This window comes from Tamandua tetradactyla, chromosome 7 (assembly GCF_023851605.1).
Source record: "Tamandua tetradactyla isolate mTamTet1 chromosome 7, mTamTet1.pri, whole genome shotgun sequence".
Lineage (NCBI taxonomy): Eukaryota > Metazoa > Chordata > Mammalia > Pilosa > Myrmecophagidae > Tamandua > Tamandua tetradactyla.
Window position 1 is genome coordinate 124710873 of NC_135333.1, and position 26850 is coordinate 124737722.

The 26850-nt window shown below is 37.5% G+C and overlaps 1 protein-coding gene across 4 annotated transcripts in view; it reads right to left on the reverse strand.

The window, feature by feature from the left end:
- The window catches only part of R3HDM2 (R3H domain containing 2), a 301698-nt gene that overhangs the window by 273696 nt on the left and 1152 nt on the right, over positions 1-26850 (reverse strand). Inside the window, exon 2 of one of the 4 annotated variants that reach the window (XM_077111129.1) lies at positions 212-306. The exons of 2 other annotated variants lie outside the window; for them this stretch is intronic. In XM_077111129.1, coding sequence (XP_076967244.1) covers positions 212-299 — 88 coding nt within the window. In that variant the 5' untranslated portion in view covers positions 300-306. Of the gene's footprint in view, positions 1-211; positions 307-26850 lie in introns of those variants that run through there. One more of the 4 variants, XM_077111141.1, reaches the window with a different exon arrangement.

Consider the following 26850-nt stretch of genomic DNA (forward strand, 5'->3'; position numbering starts at 1 on the left):
CAAAATAATTGTAAGGGGTGCAAAACTATAGGTTTTATTTTCCTGCAAAGATTTTGAGGTCTCCAATGGGTATGGGTGAGCAGGGAGGAGGACTTTAAAACATAATGTTGACTCCTCATTCCAGGCCCAAGAGGGTTGTCTTTAAGACTCTGTTTCTACTACTTGTGGTTGCTGTCCGTTTTTTTCTGAGGGGTAGTGGGCATGAACTTGCCTTCTGGGAGTTGTATTGATCCGGCTGTTGAGCTCAAGTCAGCTGTGAAGAAAATCATGCAAATTTTAAAAATTCTTCCTAGAGACATCCATGTCCTAGTTATTGACAAAAAAAAAAAGGAAAAAAAATGTAATAATTGATATGGTTTTGTAAAAGTACTTCTCTTTAAATAATCTAACTTTTTAAGCAATATTAAAATGTATTGTTAAAATGTTATGTAAAATGTAAATGTTAAAATGTATTAAAAATTAAAGCTGCAATTCCCAGTGCCTAACCATGCGAAAAAAAAAAAACACATTAACAACATTAAAGTTGCATGGTGGGAAAGTGAAAGCAGAGAAATAACTTGTAAATGGGTAATTTTGCTCTCTGTACCACCAATGGAAGGGGAAGGGTTGACTTTCACAACGTATAGGTTAAAAAACCTGATATATGAAACAATTTGTATCTAATGTGTACAGGGTAAAACTGACTTTAAAAATACTGCACATGCCAAAAAAAAAAACAAACCTGACAAGAATTGCCTGCCCATGCCAAAAATATATATATACAGCAGTGCTATTTTTTCTTAATCAGAAAGGGAAATTCTTAAGGCCTTTTGAAGAGCATAAAAGATGATGAAGACCATAAATTTGTATAAAATTATCTTGGTGAGAAAACAAATTACAAAATAGGTATTTGTAATCTTTTACCACTTGGGGTTGCTTTTTTCCCAGAATTCATCGGAATTTCAAATTTTTTTTAAAATGGGCTGTTTATAATGCAGGGGCTTTTCTTCCCTAGAAACCCAATGCTAAGAAGCAAAAAAAGAAAAAACATTCTACAAAAATTTGTTTTAAAAAAGGCAGCAGAGAGTAATTTCCATATAGTGTCTTTTATTTAAGTTTTTTAAATTAAGAAAAGCTAGTGATACATTTATACGTTTTTGTACAAAAATAAATGAATGGCAATTGATTTTTTTAAATCTTATTATGTACTTCTGTGCAAAAAAGTCTGTATAATATTTTCCTTAAATAAGAATTATTTTAATTGTGAGTTTTTTACTGAACTAATCTGAAATGTACAAGCCATGGATTTGTTATAGAATGAGAAGTTTTTTATTTTATTTATTTATCTATTTATTTTTAATTTTGGAAATTCTGTAGAAATCAGAACTCTTACCATGGTTTGAACTAAAATGGGCCAAGGGGGAGGGGAAAGTGTTGGGATTGTCCAACATGCTTGCATGTATATTTCAGAACCTTTTTAAAATGTAAAAGCTGTACATTCTGGGAAGTTCTGAAATTCTTTTATTTCATTTTTTCCTTCAAGCATTTTTTTCTGTGAGCTTTGTTTATATATAGCAAACAACTTGAAAAAATATGTGATGTTCAATTTTTTTAAAAAGTACAGTACAGCAGTGGTACAATAACTAAAAGACTGATAAAAAGAAATAATAAAAGGCCTACATTTAAAATGACATTCATATATACTTTGTGGATGAGAGCTAGATACTTTTACACACTTTTTAGAGGAATAAATTATTGAATTACTGGAAAAAAAAATACTGTTGAAGTCCATAACGAAATAAAGAATCAGAATATGAGCCTAAGTTAGGGAAAAGACCTTAGAAAGGCATTTAACAACTAGTTTCATCCCCTGTGCACACACACACACACACACACACACAATACCCAAAAAGGTTTGAAAGCTGTTTCCCAGGAAAAATTTAAAAATTCATTGAGGACAAACATATGGAACAAAGTACTAGAACTGAGAGCTCAGAAATAAACCCACACATCTACAGCCGACTGATTTTCAATAAGGGTGCCAAGCTCATTCAATAGGGAAAAATAGACTCTTCAAAAAATGGTGCTGGAAAAACTAGATAAAGCTACAGAAAAAGAATTAAATTGAACCCCTACCTCACACCATATAGAACAATTAACTCAAAATGGATCAAAGCCCTAAATATAAGATCTAAAACCATAAAACTCTTAGAAGAAAACATGGAGGAAAATCTTCAGGACCTCATATTAGGCAAAGGACTCTCAGATATGACACCTAAAGCATGAGCAAAAAAGAAAAAATAAATTGAACTTCATGAAGATTAAAAAATTTTGTACATGAAAGGATATTATCAAGAAAATAAAAAGACAACCGACCAAAAATACCAGACAACATACAGAATGGAGGGAAATATTTGGGAATCATATTTACTGATTTAATACCTACAATATATAAAAAAGTCTTACAAGCCAACAACAAAATGACAACCCAATTAAAATGGGCAAAAAACTAGAATAGCATTTCTCCAAAGAAGATAATCAAATGGTCAATAAGCGCATGAAAAGATGTGCAACACATCAGCCATGAGGAAAATACAAATCAAAACCATGAGAAACCACTTCACACCCACTAGGATAGCTACTGAAGAAAAAAAACAACAGAAAATGGCAAGTGTTAACCAAGATGTGACAAAATAGGAACTCAACCCTCCTACATTGTTGGTAGGGATGTAAAATAGTGTAGCCACTACTGAAAACAGTTTAGTAGTTACTTAGAGTCAGAATTACGATATAACCCAGCAATTTCACTCTTAGGTATATACCCCAAAAGAACTAAAAGCAGAGACTCAAACAGATATATGCACACTAATGGTCATAGCAGAATTACTCACAATAGCCAAAAGGTAAAAATAACCCAAATGTCCATCAACAAATGAATGGATAAATAAAGTGTGTTTTGGGTGGGCAGCGCCTGTAGGAAGCCCAGAGGCTGATGACTGTCCACCACAGGGTGGGCCTCAGGGTGCGGGAAGTGATCACCCCATCAGGTGCAAGAAAAGCCGGCCCACAATCGCAGTATCTGGTAGGCCCACCAGTGCTCTGGATCAGCTGAACCCCCACATGCTGGTCGGCTCCCCAGTTCCCCCAGCAGAGACCCCCTGGCACGGCAGCCCCACTGCTGAGCATGCCAGCCTCCAGTCGCTCCAGTCTGGAGGGTTGGGGCTGAGGGAAGAGGGGACTCCAGCACCATCTGCTGGCCAAATGCGGTAAGTGCAAGTCAGCTACACCAGACAGGTAGGGGAGAGCACGAGGGAGGAGGAGCCTCATGGTCGCCACCTACTGGGGCAAAGGGGCTATGAGTTCAGGTTGGGTCTCCTGCATGGTAGTGAGCCATTCTGCCACGGGAGTACCCGTACATCCTGGCCTATCTTATAATGGACACTGAAGTTGAACTGTATTCCCTACATGAGATCCGGATGTTAATTTGGCAGAAAATAACCAGCAAAGTATGAAAGGAAACATACAGCAAAAACTAAGTAAATTCAAAACTTTAGAAGAGTGAAGGAAACCAACTTGAATAATAACCGTATCAAGAAAAACAAATGCCCAGAACACAACAGAAAATCACAAAGCACACAAAGATCCAAGCAGAAATGACACAGCCAAACAACCAAATCAAAATTCCAGACAGGACACAGAATATGGAAAAACTACTCAAGGATATTCATAAAGAAACAAAGGATATCATGAAGACACTAGAAAAGCATAAAGAGGAATTCAGGAAGTTAAATAGAAAAACAGCAGATCTCACAGAAATGAAAGCTACAGTAGACCAAACAAAAAATACACTGGAGACATACAATACCAGATTTGAAAAAGCAAAAGGAAGAATAAGTGAGCTAAAGACAGAACAATAAACTAGAGCACACAAAAGAACAAATGACAAGAAAGTTGGAAAAACTGCAACTGGATCTTAGGGAAATGATGGACAACAAGAGGCTCAAAAATATAATTACTGGTGTCCCAGAAGGAGAAGAGAAGAACAAAGGGTTGGGAAAGTTAGTTGAAGATATAATTGGAGAAAACTTCCCAACCCTTATAAAAGACATGAATATGCACAAGAAAGAGGCCCAGTGAACTCCAAATAGAATAAATATGAGCAAACCTACTCAAAGACACATGTTAATCAGGCTGTCAGGTGTTGAAGAAAAACAAAGTCGTGAAAGCAATAGGAAAAAAGCAATCTACTACATAGAAAAGAAAACACGGGAAAATACATAGTCTCAGAGGAGCCAAGATGGCGGCTTAGCAAGGTGTGGGACTTACTTCATCCTTCAGAACAGCTACTAAATAAGCAGGAACAGTACAGAACAACACCTGGGGCCACGTCAGTGACAGAACACACAGATTACCACAGTCTGGGCCAGCTAGCCCAGCTGCGAGCCCCCCTAGCACCATGACCTCCCCAAGCCAAGGTGGCCGGTGCCCCTCCTCCACAAGCTGCTTCCCAGAGGGAAAAGGAAAGAGACTTCACCAGCAGCAGGGGCTGAGGGCAACAAAGCTTCAAGTGTGGAATTCACAAATTCTGAGATCTAAAAATAGGCCCCCAGCTCAGGCAAACCTGGTAAAAGCAAAGATCGCTGACTTTTGCCACGGCACCAAGGGGGCAGGGCTTCTCAGGCTGCAACTGCCCAGGCACAGGCAGAAACAAGCTTGTTTCAGAGCTTGTGTGGATCCTGTGCCTTCCCCAGGGGAGGGGTGAGGCACAATTCAGGTGGAATCCCTCCCTCAAGGAAGTCAGACACCAGGGCTTGGGAATTTGAAGCCACTAAAATCAGCCTACAACCTCTCCTCTGCCTCCACCACGCCCCCAACAGAGAGAGTATGCCAAAGTTAAAGGTACTGCATCATCCTACGCTGGTGGGACCTGCAGGCAGACAAGCACCACATACTGGGCAGGATAAGAAAATCAGAGTCCAGAGACTTCACAGGAAAGTCTTTCAACTTGGTGGGTCTCACCCTCAGGGAAAACTGATGCAGGTGACTCTTTCCTCCTAACAGGAGGCCAGTTTGGTCTGGGAAAATCCGGCTGGGGTCCATAATACCTAAGTAGACCCTGCTAAGGGTTGGGGGGAGGGGAGACACCATATAGGCAGGGGAAGAGACAAGAATTGAAAAATTCTCCTCTGTTAAATAAAACCTAAGCTAGTGGTCCAGAAAAAGCTGAACTGAATGTCAAAGAACAAATAGACAACAAATTCATCCAGCAAGAAAACACTAGGTAAAAGAAGTGAAAGCAATCTCCAGAATAAACTAGTTAACGTAATTAAATGCCTAGACACCAGCAAAAAATAACAAATCACACTAGGAAAATTGAAGATACGGCCCAAAGGAACAAACCAAAAATTCAAATGAGATACAAGAGTTGAAACAATTAATTCAGAATATACGAACAGACAAGGAAAACCTCATCAAAAACCAAATCAATGAATAGACAGAGGATATAAAGAAGGCAAGGAATGAACAAAAAGAAGAAATCGAAAGTCTGAAAAAACAAATCACAGAACTTATGTTAATAAAAAGCACAATAGAACAGACAAAAAAAACAATGAAAACCTACAATGTTAGATTTCAAGAGGCAGAAGATAGGACTAGTGAACTGGAGGACAGAACATCTGACATCCAACAAGAAAAAGAATGTACAGGGAAAAAAATGGAAAAATATGAGCAGGGACTCAGGGAATTGAATGACAATATTAAGCGCACGAATATATGTATTGTGGGTGTCCCAGAAAGAGAAGAGAAGGGAAAAGGAGGAGAAAAACTAATGGAGGAAATTATCACTGAAAATTTCCCAACTCTTATGAAACACTTAAAATTACAGCTCCAAGAAGTGCAGCGTACCCCAAAGAGAATAGATCCAAACAGACGTACTCCAAGACACTTACTAATCACAACATAGTCAAAGAGAAAGAAAGAATCTTGAAAGCAGCAAGAGAAAAGCAATCCACCACATACAAGGGAAACCCAATAAGACTATGTGTAGATTTCTCAGCAGAAACCATGGAGGTGAGAAGACAGTGGGATGATACATTTAAATTACTAAAAGAGAAAAACTGCCAACCAAGAATTCTATATCCAGCAAAACTGTCCTTCAAAAATGACAGAGAAATTAAAATGTTTTCAGGCAAAAAAATCAATGAGAGAATTTGTGACCAAGAGACCAGCTCTGTAAGAAATACTAAAGGGAGCACTAGAGACAGACATGAAAAGACAGAACACAGAGGTGTGGAGAAGAGTGTAGAAAGGAAGACTATGAGTAAAGGTAAAAAGAAGGAAAATTAGATATGACATATAAAATCCAAAAGGAAAATGGGAGAAGAAAGTACTACCCATACAGTAATAACACTAAATGTTAATGGATTAAACTCCCCAATCAAAAGACATAGACTGGCAGCATGGATTAAAAACAGGACCCATATATATGCTGTCTACAGGAAACACATCTTAGACCCAAAGATAAACATAGGTTGAAAGTGAAAGGTTGGGAAAAGATATTTCATGCAACTAACAACCAGAAAAGAGCAGGAGTACCTACACTAATATCCAGCAAATTAGACTTCAAATGTAAAACACTTAAAAGAGACAAAGAAGGACACTATGTATTAATAAATGGAACAATTCAACAGGAAGATATAACAATCATAAATATTTATGTACAGAGCCAGAATGTTCTGCAATCCCTGAGGCAAACACTGAAAAGAGAAATGGACACATCTACCATAGTAGCTGGAGGCTTCAATCCCACACTCTCATCAATGGACAGAGCATCTAGACAGAGGATCAACAGAGAAATAGAGAATTTGAATAATACAATAAATGAGCTAGACTTAGCAGACATTTATAGAACATTACACCCTACAACAACAGACACATCTTTTTCTCAAGTGCTCATAAATCATCCTCAAGGATAGACCATATGCTGGGTCACAAAGCAAGTCTTTATAAATTTGAAAACACTGAAATCATACAAAACACTTTCTCAGATCATAAAGGAATGAAATTGGAAATCAATAATAGGCAGAGTGCCAGAAAATTCACAAATATGTGGAGGCTCAACAACATACTCTTGAACAACCAGTGGGTCAAGGAAGAAATTACAAGAAAAATCAGTAAATATCCCAAGGCAAATGAAAATGAAAACACAACCTATCAAAACTTATGGGATGCAGCAAAGGCAGTGCTAAGAGGGAAATTTATTGCCCTAATTGCCTATATCAGAAAATAAGAAAGGGCAAAAATCAAGGAATTAACTCCCCACTTCGAAGAACTAGAGAAAGAACAGCAAACTAACCCCAAAGCAAGCAAAAGGAAAGAAATAACAAAGATTAGAGCAGAAATAAATGAAATTGAGAACATGAAAACAATTGAGAAAATCCAAAAAACCAGAAGCTGGTTCTATGAGAAAATCAATAAGATTGATGGACCCTTAGCAAGATTGACAAAAAGAAAAAGAGAGAGGATGCAAATAAATAAGATCAGAAATGGAAGAGGAGACATAACCACTGACCCCATAGAAATAAAGAAAGTAATGACAGGATATTATGATCAACTTTATGCTAATAAATACAACAATGTAGATGAAATGGACAACTTTCTAGAAAGGCATGAACAACCAACTTTGACGTGAGAAGAAACAGATGACCTCAAAAAACCAACCACAAGTAAAGAAATTGAATCAGTAATTAATAAGCTCCCCAAAATGAAAAGTCCAAGACCAAATGGCTTCTACCAAACATTATGGAAAGAATTAGTACAAATCCTGCTCAAACTCTTCCAAAAAATTGAAGAGGAGGTAAAGCTACCTAACTCATTCTACGAAGCCAACATTACCCTCATACCAAAGCCAGACAAAGATATTACAAAAAAAGAAAACTACAGACAATCTAATGAATATAGATGCAAAAATCCTCAACAAAATTCTAGCAAATCGAATCCAGCATCACATTAAAAGAATTATACATCATGATCAAGTAAGATTCATCCCAGGTATGCAAGGATGGTTCAATAAAAGAAAATCAATTCATGTATTATACCATATCAACAAATCAAAGCAGAAAAACCACATGATCATCTCGATTGATGTTGAAAAGGCATTTGACAAAATTCAACATCCTTTCCTGTTGAAAACACTTCAAAGGATAGGAATAGAAGGGAACTTCCTTAAAATGATAAAGGGAATATATGAAAAACCCACATCTAACATCATCCTTAATGGGGAAAAACTGAAAACTTTTCCCCTAAGATCAGGAACAAGACAATGATGCCCACTATCACCACTGTTATTCACCAATGTGTTGGAAGTTCTAGCCAGAGCAATTAGACAAGAAAAAGAAATACAAGGCATCACAATTGGAAAGGAAGAAGTAAAACTCTCACTGTTTGCAGATGACATTATGATACTATATGTCGAAAACCCTGAAAAATCCACAGCAAAACTAGAGCTAATAAATGAGTATAGGAAAGTGGCAGATTATAAGATCAACACACAAAATCTGTAGTGTTTCTATACACTAGTAACGAACAATCTGAGGGGGAAATCAAGAAAAGAATTCCATTTACAATTGCAACCAAAAGAATAAAATACTTAGGAATAAATTCAACTAAAGAGACCAAAGACCTATAGAAAGAAAACTACAAAAAATTGTGAAAAGAAATCACAGGAGACCTAAATAGATGGAAGGGCATACCATGTTCATGGATTAGAAGACTAAATATAGTTAAGATGTCAGATTGATTTACAGATTCAATGCAATACCAATCAAAATCCCAACAACTTACTTTTCAGAAATAGAAAAACCAATAAGCAAATTTATCTGGAAGGGCACAGTGCCTCGCATAGCTAAAAGTATCCTGAGAAAAAAAAAGTGAAGTTGGAGGTCTCACACTACCTGACTTTAAGGCGTATTATGAAGCTGCAGTGGTCAAAACAGCATGGTACTGACATAAAGATAGATATACTGACCAATGGAATACAACAGAGTGTTCAGATAGAGACCCTCTCTTCTATGGGCAATTGATCTTTGATAAGGCAGTCAAGCCAACTCACCTGGGACAGAACAGTCTCTTCAATAAATGGTGCCTAGAGAACTGGAAATCCATATGCAACAGAATGAAAAAGGACCCATATCTCACACCCTATATAAAAATTAACTCAAAATGGATCAAAGGCCTAAACATTAGGTCTAAGACCATAAAAGTGTTAGAAGAAAATATAGGGGAATGTCTTATAAATCTTATACTAGGAGGAAGCGTCCTAGACCTTACACCCAAAGCATGAGCACTGAAGAAAGAAAAAAAGAAATGGGAACTCCTCAAAATTTTAAACACTTTCGCGCATCAAAGAACTTCATCAAGAAAGTAAAAAGACAGCCTAAAAAATGGAAGACAATATTTGAAAACGATATATCTGATGAAGGTCTAGTATCCAGAATATATAAATAGATTGTGCAACTCAACAACAAAAGGACAGACAACCCAATTACAAAATGGGCAAAAGACTCAAACAGACACTTCTCAGAAGAGGAAGTACAAATGGCCAAAAGGCACATGAAGAGATGCTCAACTCCCTGGCTATTAGACAAATGCAAATCAAAACCACAATGAGATATCATCTCACACCCACCAGAATGGCCATTATCAATAAAACAGCAAATGACAAGTGCTGGAGAGGACGTGGAGAAAGAGGCACACTTATCCACTGTTGGTGGGAATGTCAAATGGTACAACTCCTGTGGAAGCCAATTTGGTGGTTCCTCAAAAAGCTGAATATAGAATTGCCATATGACCTGGCAATACCATTGCTAGGTATCTTACTCAGAGGACATGAGGGCAAGGACACAAATGGACATTTACACACCAATGTTTATAGCAGCATTATTTACAACTGCAAAGAGATGGAAAGAGCCAAAATGTCCATCAACAGACAAATGGCTAAACAAACTGGTATATACATACGATGGAATATTATGCAGCTGTAAGACAGAATAAAGTTATGAAGTATGTAATAACATGGACGGACCTTAAAGACATTATGCTGAGTCACATTAGCCAGAAACAAAAGGACAAATACTGTATGGTCTCACTGATATGAACTGACATTAGTGAATAAACTTGGAATATTTCGTTGGTAACAGAGACCATCAGGAGATAGAAATAGGGTAAGATACTGGGTAATCGGAGCTGAAGAGATACAGATTGTGCAACAGGACTGAATGTAAAAACTCAGAAATGGACAGCACAATACTACCTAACTGTAATACAATTATGTTAAAACACTGAATGAAGCTGAATGTGAGAATGATAGAGGGAGGAGGGCTGGGGGCACAAATAAAATCAGAACAAAAGATAGACGATAAAGACTGAGATGGTATAATCTAGGAATGCCTAGAGTATATAATGATGGTGACTAAATGTACAAAGTTAAAAGACGTTTTTGCATGAGGAAGAACAAAGGAATGTCATTACTGCAGGGTGCTGAAAACTGATGGTAATTCACATTTTTAAATTTTACCTTATGTGTGAGACTAAAGCAAAAAAAGTTTATTTGGTACAAAATTCATATTTTGACTAGTGCACTTCCTAATATAACTTATGTAGATAGCTAGGTTGAACACATAAGTACACGGAATCTTGGGTAGGACATGAGATTTTGGTGGTTTGTCCAGAGTCCTGCCCTGATAAATCTCAGAGTGATTTGAACAGTGAATTAAAAAGTATTTGCAAAGTCCCCTTTGGGGAATGGTCAGAAAGGGGGAAAATTCAACTTCCCCAAGTTGAATTCTTGATATTCTCACAAGCAGTGTGGACAAATCAAAGCTATAGGCTGAGCCCCCAAATCTTGGGGCTTATTCATATGAAACTTAATCCCACAAAGGATAGGTCAGGCCTACTTAAAATTAGGCCTAACGGTCACCCACAAGAGAACCTCTTTTGTTGCTCAGATCTGGCCTCTCTCTCCAGCCAACACAACAAGCAAACTCACCACCCTCCCCCTGTCTACATGGGACATGACTCCCAGGAGTGTGGACCTTCCTGTCAATGTGGGACAGAAATCCTGGAATGAGCTGAGACTCAGCATGAAGGGATTGAGAAAAGCCCTAGAATGAGCTGAGACTCAGCATCAGCTGATTGAGAAAACCTTCTCAACCAAAAGGGGAAAGACTGAAATGAGACAAAATAAGTGTCAATGGCTGAGAGATTTAAAACAGAGTCAAGAGATTATCCTGGAAGTTATTCTTACGCATTAAATAGATATCACCTTGTTAGTCAAGATGTAATGGAGAAGCTGGAGGGAACTGCCTGAAAACGTGGAGCTGTGTTCCAGTAGCCATGTTTCTTGAAGATGATAGTATAATGATATAGCTTTCACAATGTGACTGTGTGATTGTGAAAACCTTGTGTCTGATGCTCCCTTTATCTACCTTATCAACAGATGAGTTAAACATATGGAATAAAGATGAATAACAGGGTGAACAAATGTTAAAATAAATTTAGATTGAAATGCTGGTGATTGGTGAGGGGGATGGGTGCGGGGTATGGTATATATGAATTTTTTTACTGTTTTCTTTTTATTTCTTTTTCTGAATAGATGCAAATGTTCTAAGAAATGATCATGATGATGAATATGCAACTATGTGATGATATTGTGAATTACTGATTATCTATGTAGAACGGAATGATCAAAAATTACGAACATCTGCGTTTGTTTGGTGTTTTTATGGTATTTAAAAAAAATTTTTAATTAATTAAAAAAAAATTGAAGAGGAATACTCCCTAACTAATTCTATGTGGCCAATATCATCCTCAGACCAAAGCCAGATAAAGAGATCACAAGAAAAGAAAATTTACAGACCAATATCCCTTATGAATACAGAAGAAAAAATCCTCAACGAGACATGAACAAACTAAATCCAACAGTACATTAAAGTAATTATATACCATTATCAAATGGAATGTATCCCAGGCATGCACAGGTGGTTCAATCTAAGAAAATCAATTAATATAATGTGCCAAATTAACAGAATGAAGGGAAAAGATGGCATGATCCTCTCAATTGATACAGGAAAAGCATCTGACAAAATCAGTACCTCTGCTTGATAAAACCACTCAGAAAACTACAAATAGATGAAAACTCTCTTAACATGACACAAGCCATATATGAAATACCCAATGCTAACATCATACTCAATAGTGAAAGACTGAAAGCTTTTCCTCCAAGATCTGGAACATGACAAGGATGCCCAGTGTCACCCACTGTTATTCAACATCATACTGGAAGTTCTAGCCAGAGCAGTTAGGCAAGAAAAACTGGAAAGGAAGACATAAAACTTCCACGGTTTGCAGATGGCATAATCCTATGTTGAAAAAGTGCCAAAAAATCTACAACAAAGCTACTAGAGCTAATAAACTAAATTAGCAAAAAAGCAAGGTACAAGATGAACATGCAAATATAAGTACTGCTTCTATACACAAGTTATGAAAAGTCTGAAGAGGAAATTGAGACAAAAGATCCACTTATGAAAACCTTATGTCTGATGCTCCTTTTATCTATCTTGTCAACAGACGAGTAGAACGTATGGAATAAAAATAAATAATAGGGGGAACAAATGTTAAAATAAATTAGTTTGAAATGCTAGTGATCAATGAAAGGGAGGGGTAAGGGGTATGGTATGTATAATTTTTTTTTGTTTTCGTTTTATTTCTTTTTCCAAATAGATGCAAATGTTCCAAGAAATTATCATGATGATGAATATGCAACAATGTGATGATATTGTGAATTACTGAATATATATGTAGAATGGAATGATCAAAATAGGAACGTTTGCGTTTATTTGGTGGGTTTTTTTTGGTATTTAAAAAAATAAAAGTAAAAAAAAAAAAAACACTGAACAAACTATGGGGTATTTGGATAAGAAAAATAATAAAGATGGTAAAAAAAAAAAAGATCCACTTACAAATGCAACTAAAAATCTAGGAATAAATCTAACCAATGACATAAAGGACTTCTACAGAGAAAACTACAAAACACTGCTAAAAGAAATCAAAGAAGAATTAAATAAATGGGAGGACATTCTTTGTTCATTAACTGGAAGACTAAATGTTGTTAAATGTCAATTCTACACAAATTGATCCACAGATTCAACACAATCCCAACCAAAATTATGAGAGCCTTCTTTGCAGAAATGGAAAAAGACAATTATCAAATTTATTTGGAAGGGTAAGAGCCCCCCCAAAGCCAAAAACACCTGTAAAAAGAAGAATGAAGTTGGAGGATTCTCACTACTTGATTTTAAAACTTATTTCGAAGCTACAGTGGTCAAAACAGCATGGTAGTGGCGAAAACCAATGGAATCAAAATGAGAATTCAGAAATAGACCCTCATATTTAAGGCCAATTGGTTTTTTCAAGAGTGCCAAGTCCACTCAATGGAGAAAAAGGCTTTTCAACAAATGGCACTGGGAGGATGGGACAGCCACATGCAAAAAAAAATGATGAGGGGCCCCTATGATACCATATTAAAAAATCAACTCAAAATGCATGAATGAACTAAATATAAGAACCAGAACTATAAAACTACGATAAGAAACCCTAGAATAAAACTTCTAGAAGAAAACAGGGAAGAATCTTCAGGACTTGGTTCTAGGCAATGGTTTCTGAGACCTGATGCCAAAAGAATGAACATCAAAAGAAAAAATAAATAAATGGGACCTCATCAAAATTAAATACCTTTTGCATATCAAAGGATTTCATTGAGATAATAAAAACACAACTTACAGAATGTGAGAAAATATTTCGTAACCACAAGTGAGAATTTAATTTTCAAAATTAATAAAGAACTCCTACAACTCAACAACATAAGCCAACCCAATCAATAAGTGGTCAAACTACTTAAACAGACATTTCTCCAAAGAAGACATACAAAAGGCCAAAAAACACATAAAACGATGTTCAACCATAGCAGCCTTCAAGGAAATGAAAATCATACCACAATGAGATACCACTTCATGCCCACTAGAATTACTATTATTAAATAAAAAATAAAAGAATTAACAACAAGCGTTGGGAAGGATGTGAAGAAAGAGGAACACTCATTTAGTGTTGACGGGAATGTAAAATGGCACAGCTATTGTGGAAGACAGTTTGCAGTTCCTCAGAAAGTTAAGTACAGTATTACCATATGACCTGGCAATCCCACTTCTAGGTATATACCCAAAAGAACTGAAAACAGAGACTCAAACAGATATATGCACACCACTGTTCATAGCAGCATTATTCACAGCAGCCAAAAGATGGAAGCAACCCAAATGTCCATTAACAATGAATGAATAAATAAAACGGGCTTTACAACATACAACTGAATATTATTCAGCCATAAAAAAGGAATGAAGTTCTCAAAAATGACACAACATAGATGAACCAGGAAGACATCATGGTGAGTGAAAAAAGCCAGGAATATAAGGATGAAAACTGTATGATCTCACTGATATGAAATAACCAGAATAAATAAATTCAGAGAGTCATAAACTTGAATATAGGTTACAAGGGCCCAGGGTGGAGGTAGGGAAAGAAGAATTAATGCTTAATTGGTTCAGAATATCTGTTTGAGATGATGGAAAAGTTTTGGTAATAGATGGTACGGACAGAAGCACAATATTGTGAATGTAATTAACACTAGCAAGTTATATATTTGGAAGTGGTTCAAAGGGAAAATGTTTTATTGTATATAAGTTACTAGAAAAAAAAAGTTTAAAAAATCTGTATAACTGTACAATGCAAAGAGTAAATCCTAGTGTAAATTATGGGCTATAGTTAATAGTACAATTATAATAACATTTTCATCAATTGTAACAAAGGTACTACATCAGTGCAAAATCATAATGGTGGCAGATATTTAGAACTCTGTATTTTCTGCATGATTTTTCTGTAAACATACAACTTCTCTTATAAAAATAAACATAAAAATGTGTATCTTATAGGAAATTATGGCCCATCCAAACGAACTAGATAAAAATACAGAAACCATCAACGAAGGAAACCAGAATCAGGACATACTAGACAAAGACTTAAAAAATTATCTCAAGCTCAAGATTAGCCCTGCTCCACAGGAAAGTTAAAGATGGGACAGGAGGGCAACTGACATGGCGATCTGGGAGTGTGGCTGACCTGGGAGAGCCCAGCCCTAGTTGCAGAGGCCAAGGAACAGAAAGGCTGAAAGCTGGAGCCTGGCGTGGAGGGGTGATGCCCATGGGAGTACACAGATGGGAGCATGGGACTAGGAAGTAAGCCAGGCCAAGTTCTTTGGATGCACTACCCTTACCAGTGCAGACCCATGACTGGCGACTCACCCCACACACCATACACCCAAACCCCATCATCTGCTCCCATTCCCTGCACTCTAGGTGCCTCCACCCAACCAGCCCCTAGTGCACATACCTGCCCCACACTCCCACCCCAAGTACAGCCCAAGTCACCTCACCTGCACCCCTTCTAGCACTACCTCCCCCTCCCTGTTTCCTGCAGGTTGTTGCCAGCGTATAAAGGCTGCAGGCACTAACCTCCATAACCAGGCTACCCCTACCGTCACCCAAAGGGTTCCACAGCCTCACACCGCCTCCCGTGAGCTCTACGCATCAGTTTATGGCACTCCCAGACCCATGCATGCACATAGGCCCCTAATCACATCATTCAACTCTGGAAACCTCAGTTTACAGCAGTCCTAGAACTGCGCATGCGCATGGCCCTTAGTCACACTTCCCAGCTCTGAGAAAGTGTTGACCTGTGCAGCTGGGTCACATCTGCGGCCATTTCACAATGGGATAACGCCGACCTGCTGCCACAGCTCTACACATGCGCACAAAGGGCAGTGTGCCTTAGGCCAGTGCACACCAGGGGTACACACCCCCCAAGACCGGTGCACCTGCACAGCTACGCCCCCCCTGGCAGCTGGGCTCCCACATTCACAAAAATCAGCGTAACATTCCCAACCTGTACCCATACCTACGCTGAAACAAATTACCATACTGAGTGCCCTACCCCGTACCCTGCTCCCTGCTGTACAACCATCCCGCAAAAGCAGACCTTAGACAACTGAAAGAAATCAACTCCCAAAGTAAACCAATCAAGATATTTACATGCCACAAGGACAGCAGAAGATCACTAAACATATCACAATGCAGACTAATATAGCCCTGCCTGATGACCAAATTAAAACACCAGAGGAGACACAGGCACTATAACACCTAATCAAAGATGCTCACACAACTCTACTTAATAAAATAAGTGGGACACCAAATGACATAAAGGAGATGAAGAAGACAGGAGAAAAGCATAAAGAGGAATTTGAAAGAATAAACAGAAATATAGTGGATATCACAGAGATTAAAGATTGTTGATCAAATAAAAAACATATTAGAGGGCGGGCCGCGGTGGCTCAGCGGGCAAAGTGCTTGCCTGCTATGCCGGAGGACCTCGGTTCGATTCCCGGCCCCAGCCCATGTAACAAAAACGGAGAAACAGAATACAATAAAACAAGAAAATGTTTAAAAATGTTTCCCTTTCTTCCTTCCTTCCTTCCTTCTATCCTTCCTTCCTTCTCTCTAAAAAAAAAAAAAAAAAAAAAAACATATTAGAGGCACAAAACACCAGACTGTGAAGAGAGAAGAAAGAATAAGTGATACAGAGGACAGGATAACTGTCTTTTGAAGACTCAAAACAACAAATGGCAAAAAAGATGGAAAAACTTGAATTGGATCTCAGGGAAATGATAGACAAAACAAAGCGCACAAATACAAGAATCATTGGTGTCCCAAAAGGAGAACAGAGGAGTAAAGGACTAGGAAGAGTAGTTGAGGATATAATGGATGAAAACTTCCCAACCCTCATAAAGGACATAAATATGCCATTCAAAGAAGGCCAACGAACACCAAACAGAATAAATTCAAACAGGCCTTCCCCAAGATACATACTAATCAGTCTGTCAAATGATGAAGAGAAGCAGAAAATTCTGAAAGCAAAAAGAGAAAAACAATCTGCTACACACAAGATACAGATTGGCAGAATGGATTAAGAAACTTAATTCAGCTATATGCTGCTTCCAAGAAATGCATCTTAGACACAAAGACACAAGTAGATTGAAAGTGAAAAGATGGAAAAAGATCTTCCATGCAAGCTGTAACCAAAAGAAAGCAGGAGTAACTATACTAATATTGGACAAAATAGACTTTAAATGTAAAGACATCATAAGAGACAAAGAAGGACACTATATACTAATTAAAAGGCCAATTCACCAAAAAGATATAACAATCATAAATGTTTATGCTCCCAATCAAGCAGCTACAAAGTACACGAGACAGACACTGACAAAACTAAAGGGAGCGACAGATGTTTCAACAATAATAGTAGCAGACTTCAATACACCACTCTCCTCCATAGATAGAACCAGACAGAAGACCAACAAGGAAAAAGAGAAGTTAAATAACTTGATAAATGTATTAGACCTAACAGATACGTATAGGTCATTGCACCCCAAAGCACAAGGATATACATTCTCCTCTAGTGTTCATGGAACATTCTCCAGGACAGATCATATGCTAGGGTACAAAACAGGTCTTTATGAATCTAAAAACACTGCAATTATTCAAAGCACTTTCTCTGATCACAATGGGATGAAGCTGGGTATCAATAACTACGAAAGAATGAGAATATTCACAAATACATGGAGATGAAATAACACTCTTAAAACAACCAGTGTGGGTCAAAGAAGAAATTGCTTTGAAAATCAGTAGCTATCTGGAGATGAATGAAAATGAGACTACAACTTATCAGAACTTATGGGATGCAACAAAGGCTGTGCTGAGAAGGAATTTAATTGCCCTAAATGCCTGTATTTAAAAACAAGAAAAAGCAAAAATCAAGGACTTAACAGCACACCTGGAGGAACTTCAGAAAGAACAGCAAACTAACACCAAAGCAAATAGAAGAAGAGAAATAACAAAGATTCTGGCAGAGATAAATGAATGGGAGAACAAAAGAACAATAGTAAGAATCAATAAAACCAAAAGTTGGTTTTGGTTCTTTGGGAAAATCAATAAAACTGATGGGCCACTAGCAAGACTGACAAAGAAAAGAAAAAAAAAAGAGAGAGGATGCAAATAAACAAAATCAGAAATCAGAAGGGTGTGTTACCACAGACCCTGAATAAAAGAAATCATAAGAGGATACTATGAACAACTATACACCAACAAACCATACAACTTAGATGAAATGGACAAACTCCTGGAAACACACAAAAAAGCTACACTGACTCAGGAAGAAACAGAAGATCTCAACAAATCAACGACAAGTAAAGATATCCAATCACTCATCAAAAATCTCCCTACAAAGAAATGCCCAGGGTCTGATGGCTTCAGAGGGAAATTTTATCAAACATTCCAAAAAGAACTAACACCAATCCTGCTCAAACTTTTCCAAAAAAATGAGGAAAAAGAAACTCTACCTAACTTATTCTATAAAGCTAATATCATTTTAATACCTGTTCTAGTGTCTTACCTGCCGGAATGCAATACACCAGAAACGGAATGGCTTTTAAAAAGGGGAATTTAATAAGTTGCTAGTTTACAGTTCTAAGGCTGAGAAAACGTCCCAGTTAAAGCAAGTCTACAGATATGTCCAATCAAAGGCATCCAGAGAAAGATACCTTGGTTCAAGAAGGCCAATGAAATTCAGGGTTTCTCTCTCAAGTGGAAAGACACATGGCAAACACAGTCAGAGTTTCTCTCTCATCTGGAAAGGTACATGGTGAACACAGTCAGGGTTCCTCTCTCATCTGGAAGGGCACAGGTACATGGCAAACATAGTGTTATCTGCTAGCTTCTCCTGGCTTCCTGCTTCATGAAGCTCCCCGGGAGACGTTTTCCTTCTTCATCTCCAAAGCACTGGCTGATGGACTCTGCTTCATGGCTATGTCGTTCTGCTCTGCTCTCTCTGAATCTCTTTCATTCTCCAAAATGTTTCCTCTTTTATAGGACTCCAGAAATTTATGAAGACCCACCCAAATGGGTGGAGACATGTTGTCACCTAATCCAGCTTAACAACCACTCTTGATTAAATCACATCTCCAGGGAGATGATCAGATTACAGTTTCAAACATACAGTATTGAACAGGGATTATTCTGCCTTTACGAAATGGAATTTTGATTAAAACATGGCTTTTCTAGGGGACATACATCCTTTCAAACCAGCACAGCAGCTAACTTTCAATTGAGGTTCTTTCTTATGTAGGACGGCACAGGGCAATCTCTGCGGGCCTTCTCTCCAGGCCTCTGGGTTCTAACAACTTTCCCCGGGGTGATTTCTTTCTGCATCTCCAAAGGCCTGGGCTGAGCTGCGAGTGCTGAGATAAGGTATGCTGAGCTGCTCGGGCTGTGTTACTTTGAGCTCTCTCATTTAAGCAACAGCCAATTAAATCAAACATCATTCATTGTAACAGGCACATCTCCTAGCCGACTGCAGATGTAATCAGCAACAGATGAGGTTCACATGCCATTGGCTCATGTCCACAGCAATAGAACTAAGCACCTTCACCTAGCCACACTGACACCTGACTCTAACTACCACACTGATCTCTTGATCTTGGCGTTCGCCCCCATGAAACTTATTCCTGCAAAGGATAGACTAAGCCTACTTAAAATTAGGCCTAAGAATCACTCCTAGAGAATCTCTCTTGTTGCTCAGATGTGGCCTCTCTCTAAGCCAGCTCAGCAGGTGAACTCACTGCCTTCCCCCCATTACGTGCGACATGACTTCCAGGGGTGTAAGTCTCTCTGGCAACATGGGACAGGACTCCCAGGATGAGCCAGGACTCAGCATTATGGGATTGAAAAAGCCTTCTTGACCAAAAGGGGGAAGAGAGAAATGAGACAAAATAAAGTTTCAGTGGCTGAGAGATTTCAGAGTCAAAGGTTACCTTCGAGATTATTCTTATGCATTATACAGATATCCCTTTTTAGCTTATGGTGTATTGGACTGGGTAGAGGGAAGTACCTGAAACTGCTGAGCTGTGTTTCAGTAGCCTTCAACCTTTTTTTTTTATCATGATCATTCCGTTCTACATATATAATCAGTAATTCATGATATCATCACATAGTTGCATATTCGTCATCATGATCATTTCTTAGAACATTTGCATCAATTCAGAAAAAGAAATAAAAAGACATCAGAAAAAATTCTCATATACCATACCCCTCACCCCTCCCTTTCATTGATCACTAGCATTTCAATCTAAATTTATTTTAACATTTGTTCCCCCTATTATTTATTTTATTCCATTGGTTTTACTCGTCTGTTGACAAGGTAGATAAAAGGAACATCAGACACAAGGTTCTCACAATCACACAGTCACACTGTGAAAACTGTATCATTATACAATCATCTTCAAGAAACATGGCTACTGGAACACAGCTCTACATTTTCAGGCAGTTCCCTCCAGCCTCTCCATTACATCTTGAATAACAAGGTGATATCTATTTAATGAGTAAGAATAACCTCCAGGATAACCTCTTGACTCTGTTTGGAATCTCTCAGCTATTGACACTTTGTCTCATTTCATTCTTCCCTCTTTTGGTCAAGAAGGTTTTCTCAATCCCTTAATGCTGAGTCTCAGCTCATTCTAGGGTTTTTCTCAATTCCTTGTTGCGGAGTCTCAGCTCATTCTAGGATTTCTGTCCCACGTTGCCAGGAGGGTCCACACCCCTGGGAGTCATGTCCCACATAGACAGGGGGAGGGTGGTGAATTTGCTTGTTGTGTTGGCTGGAGAGAGAGGCCACATCTGAGCAAAAAAAGAGGTTTTCTTGGGGGTGACTCTTAGGCCTAATTTTAAGTAGGCTTGACCTATCCTTTGTGGGGTTAAGTTTCATATGAACAAATTCCAAGATTTGGGGGCTCAGCTTATTGCTTTGGTTGTCCCCACTGCTTGTGAGAGTATCAAGAATTCAACTTGGGGGAAATGATGATCATGCATCTATGTGATGATGTTAAGAATTACTGATTGCATATGTAGAATGGAATGATTTCTAAATGTTGTGTTAATTTCTTTTTTTTCTTTAATTAATAAAAAAAAAAAAGAATTCAACTTGGGGAAGTTAATTTCCCCTTTTCTCAACATTCCCCCAAGGGGACTTTGCAAACACTTTTTTATTCACTGTTCAAATCACTTTGGGATTTATCAGGGCATCACTCTGGACAAACCACCAAAATTTCATGTCCTACCCAAGGTTCCACGTACTTATGGAGTTCAATTAAGCTGTCTACATAAGTTATATTAGGAAATGCAATGCACTAGTCAAAATATAAATTTTGAACCAAATAAACAAGTAGCCTTGAATCTTGAAGACAATTTTATAACAATACAACTTTTACAATGTGACTGTGTGATTATGTCGGAGGCTCCTTTTATCCAGGGTATGGACAAATGAGTAAAACAATAAGGATAAACAATGAATAAATAAATTTTTTTTTAAAAATGAATAAATAGTAGAGGAGATAAGGGGTAAAATAAATTGGGTAGAGTGAAACACTGATGTCAAAAGAGGGAGGAATAAGGGGTATGAGATGTATGAGTATTTTCTTTTCTATTTCTTTTTCAGGAGTGATGCAAATGTTCTAAAAATGATCATGGTGATGGATACACAACTACGTGATGAAAAAAAATCAAGGTCCTGGCCTATTCAGTTGGCCCTACTATTTGAGAGCGTGTCAGGGACTTCCCAGGTGGGAAAGTTTAATAGTTCCATATTTTCTTTTCAGGCCCTCAAGGGACTGTGCCAATACTTTTTAATTATCTGCCCAACACAGTCTGGAATGTATCCAGGTATTACATTAAGCTATACAGAATTCAGAAATAACACTTAAAGCTCAGGAATGTGACTGCTGTAAGAGCTTACAATGTACACCCCAATTTTGTACATATTTTCTAAAAGAGACAATACAGTATTTGTCCTTTTGTTTCTTGGTTATTTCTGCTCCCAATTCCAGGCTCCATGTGTTTACGCTGTTTAACCAAACTGGCCAAACAGATTAAGTTCGATTGTATGCTCCAGAAAATTTAAGTTTTGAGCAAAATACACCTATCTTCCTTTGGTCTCAAATAGTAGGTAAAATTCTAAAATATGGCCAATATCGTCCTTTACCCTGTATTCTGATTCACCTTAGTCCCAACCACATCAGCTTCATTCTTATATCTAATTGAAGCTTGATCTCTTTTTCAGCTTCTTTTAACAGTTGTTGTATATAGCAATGCTGACTGTCAGAGCTAGGAACTCCCAGTCTCATTTGTAGGTGTCACACAGGTACCCAAAGTTCCAAGAAAATACCAGGTTATACACATACAGCACAGCATCTCAGAATTTAGAAATAACACTTAAAGCTCAGGAATGTGACTGCTGTAAGAGTTTACAATGTAGGCCCCAATTTTCTAAATATTTTCTAAAAGAGACAATACAGTATTTGTCCTTTTGTTTCTTGGTTATTTTGCTCAACATACGATCCTCATGGTTGATTCATCTCTGCATGCCTCATGATTTCATTCCTTTCCTAGCTGCACAATATTCTATCATATGTGTACACCACAGCTCACCCTTCTGCTTCTCAGTCTGTGTACCCTCTGGCCACCTCCATACATTGGGTGCCAGCTGACTTTTTACAAGACAGCCTAGTCTGCTCAATCAAGAAAGAATAGTGTCTTCAACAAATGGTGCTGAGAAAACTGGATGTCCATATATAAAAGGATGAAGGTGAACTCCTACCTCACACTATATATAAAATGAACTTAAAATGCATCAAAGTCTTAGATATAAGAGCCCAAACTATAGAACTCCAAGAAGAAAATGTAAGGAAACATCTTCAGGATGCTGTGTTAACCAATGGTTTCTTAGGCACAAGCAAAAAGCAACAAAGCACAAGCAACAAAAGAAAAAACAGGTAAATGAAATCTCATCAAAATTAAAACCTTTTATGCACAGGATTTTATCTTGGAAATAAAAAGACAATCTACACAATGGAGGAAAATATTTGGAAACCACATATCCGATAAAGGTTTAATACCCAGAGTATATAAAGAACTCCTACAACTCAACAACAAAAAGACAAACAACCCAATTAAAAAATGGGCAAAAGACCTGAATAGACATCTCTCCAAAGAAGATATACAAATAGCAAAAAGCACATGAAAAAAATGATCATGACGAATATGCAACTATGTGATAATATTATGAATTACTGATTATATAGGTAGAACGGAATGATCATATGTTAGGAACGTTTATGTTTCTTTCTTGTCATTTTTAAAAAAAAATGTTTTTAAATAAAATAAAATTCCAAAAAAAAAGCACATGAAAAGATGATCAATATCACTAATCATTAGGGAACTGCAAGTCAAAACCACAATGAAATACTATTTCAAACCCACTAGGAATGGCTACTATTTTAAAAAATGGAAAAATAAGTGTTGAAGAAAATGTGGAGAAACAGGAACACTTAGCAGTGGGAAAAGAAAATGGTGCAGCCACTGTGAAGAGAGTTTGGTGGTTCTTCAGAAATAAGTATAGAATTACTATATGATCCTCTATTCCCACTTATAAGCAGACACCCAAAAGAATTAAAAGCAGGGACTCAGTTTCACACCGATGTTCATAACAGCATTAGTCACACTTGCCAAAAGATGGAAGTAACCCAAGTATCCATCAACCAATGAATGGATAAGCAAAATGTGGAATATTCAGCCATAAAAAAGAATAAAGTTCTGACACATGCAACTACATAGACAAACCTTGAACATGCCACATTGAGTGAAATAAGCCAACACAAAGGACAAATATCTTAAGATCTAACATAATTAAAACAAACAAATGTATAGAGTCAAAAACTAAAATACAGGTTACCAGGTGTGGTGTAGGGAGAGAGAGTGAGGATTTAATGCTTAATTGGTCGAGTTTCTGTTTGGGGTGATATAAAACTCTTGGTAATTGGTAACTTGGATGGTGGTGATGGGAGCACAGTACTGTGACTGTAATTAACACCACTGAATTATATATCTGAATACAGCTAACAAAGAAAAAGTTACAAGAATATAAATTTTTAACAAAACCATAGGACTATACACACAGTGAACCCTGATGTAAACTATGGATTATAGTTAATAGGATTCTTTCATCAATTGTAACAAAGGTATCACACTAGTGGAAAGCATTAATAAAAGGGAAAACTGTATGTGTGAGAGTAATATATGGGAACTGTATTTTATGCATGAATTTTCTGAGTACCTACAATTTCAGTAATAAAAATATACATATTTTAAAAGTGTAATACTCTTTATCCCTTCCTCAAACTCTAGTTTTTCCTTAAAGCTTTCTGTATGAATTCATAAAGAGATTTAGCACAGGAACAAAGACTGCCAGTCATTCAGAAACTGTAATCTACACTCAAACCGCAAGTCAGTACTCAGTATATCTATAAGAGAAGAGAAAATAGCATAGAGGTCAAATGATATTTAAGTATCTCGAGAACCTGAGACAGACTTCGTAGAAACTGTAAAAGCATAAAGGGGACAATAAAAGTTTAGTAGAAGCTTCTGCCAATCTGCTTAAATCTTATTAGAAGTTACTTGGAAAACTAAAACTATTAATATACTTCTGATGTTATTTCTTCATACAAATAATATCAAAACCACATTAAAGCCAATGAGTACTGAATCACCAATTTCTCCACCACCCACAAATCATTTTCTCAAAGATCTGGCAACTTTCAATGTCCTGGCAAAGCAAAAAGCCTTACCTTTGCCACCAACATTCCTACAAAGTGTTGAAAGGACTACCTTACCTCCTTTGCCTTCTTTAAGCTGCGTAAGAGTGACAGAGATTCCACAGAGGAATCTCACCCAGGCCACTCTAGACAGGTCAATGAAGGTAACAAATGTACCAAACAAGAAAGAAGAAAAGAAGAAATAAATAAATGATAATCCACAGAACTCAGGGTGTCTGCTCCTTTTACCCTCAGACTCAATTTAATTGCTAAAAATGCCTCCCAAAATAGATTCGTGAAAAAGGAATCAGATACTCTCCAGAACTGAACATTCCACAATTGTTAGAGAAAGCTATTCATATAGTCTTTTGAGCTCAACTGTCTCCGTATGAATTAGGGGTGGAAATCTAACTCAGAGACCCATGACTATAAACATTAATGTCTTCATCCTGATGAAAATTCGAAGTATAACTGGCCTGCTCAGCTCTCAGGGGTCAAAGAAGTAAAGACAGTGATAGCTGTCTCAACAAGGATGTGAACAGATCCCAACAGAAGAGCCTGAAGCAAGCAGTAGATACAAATTCTAGCCATAGGCAGAACTGACATAATCTTCCTCCAAGCCCACTAACCAAAGATCTACACACTCCATTCTTCTTATCGCCTTCAGAGTGCTTTCATTTAATGACCTGAAAGCAGAAGACTTTTGTCAAAAGAGATACATGGCAAGAACCGATAGGAAAAAAAACAGCTCAAGGTCTCCCACAGTACCTTACAAAATCCTACTGCAAACCCATCCCACAACTCCAATGACAACCAATACCCATTCTCTGATCAAAAAGTCTTAACATGGAGGAGGGGGTGCAAGGGTAGGTCAGTGGTAGAATTCTCACCTCCCATGCAGTAGAATCGGGTTCGATTCCTGGCCTGTGTACTCCCCAAACAAGCAAACAAACGAATGAAAAAAACAAACAAAAATTCAAAAAATGGTGCTGTAATAAGGGGATACTCACATGGAAAAAGAATGAACTGTGCCCCCCACCATATAGCATACAAAAAAAAAGCATGGCAATAAGAAGATCAAGAATACAAACTATTCTGTGCCTATTCATTCAGTTGATAAATTTGTTGAGCAACTACTTCATGTCAAGTACTGCCCTAAGCACTGAAGATACAGCAATTAACAAAACAAAAACATCTGCCCTTATAAAGCTTATTTTCTAACGGGTGAAGACAAATAAATAGTATGCTATTAGGTTGTAAGGCTAAAGGAGAAAATTCGGGTAGAGAAGTGGGAAAGGGAGTAAGTTATGCAAACATATGGGGGAAAGGGTTTGTAATCAAGATAGCCAGAGAAATGTCACTCACTGTTAAGAGTGACATTTGAATGAAGACTTCAAAGAGATGAGGAGACAAGCTAGGCAGCTTTATAAGGGCTAATTCTGGGAAAGAGAACAAGTACATAGATCCTGAAGCAGAAGTGTGCCTGGTATACTCAACAGCAAGGAGGCCAGTGTATTAGGGGAAGAAAGGGTGCTACAGGTCTAGGGCCTTAAAGGTAACTGTAAAGACTTTGGTTTTTACTCTGAAAGATAAAGGAAGTAACTTCTGACTCCTTTCCATTAAAAAATATCAAGCACATATTTCAATATAGGCATATTTTGTTTAAAAAAAACCTTTTCCAAATTTGAAGCTTCAGTATAGATCATATGGTGGACAAAGCAGCAGCTGGAACTGCAACTCAGTGATTTGACTCTGGATGACAGAATTCATCAGACCTTCCCCAAAGGTTCTTCTCTTAACCCTCTGGAGAACAGCAACAGGAGAAGAAAAATACAAAAGTGAACTGAATTAACCTAACCTACCACTTCAAATTTTTACTTGATGTCACAGGCAACCTATAGGGCTCCAAATGACGGATAAAAAGAAATATTGGAGAAAGACAATGAAAAAATGCACTGGTAAGGAAAAAGAACCACAAACAACACTTCAAGTGTCAGTCTGACTGTGAAAATACA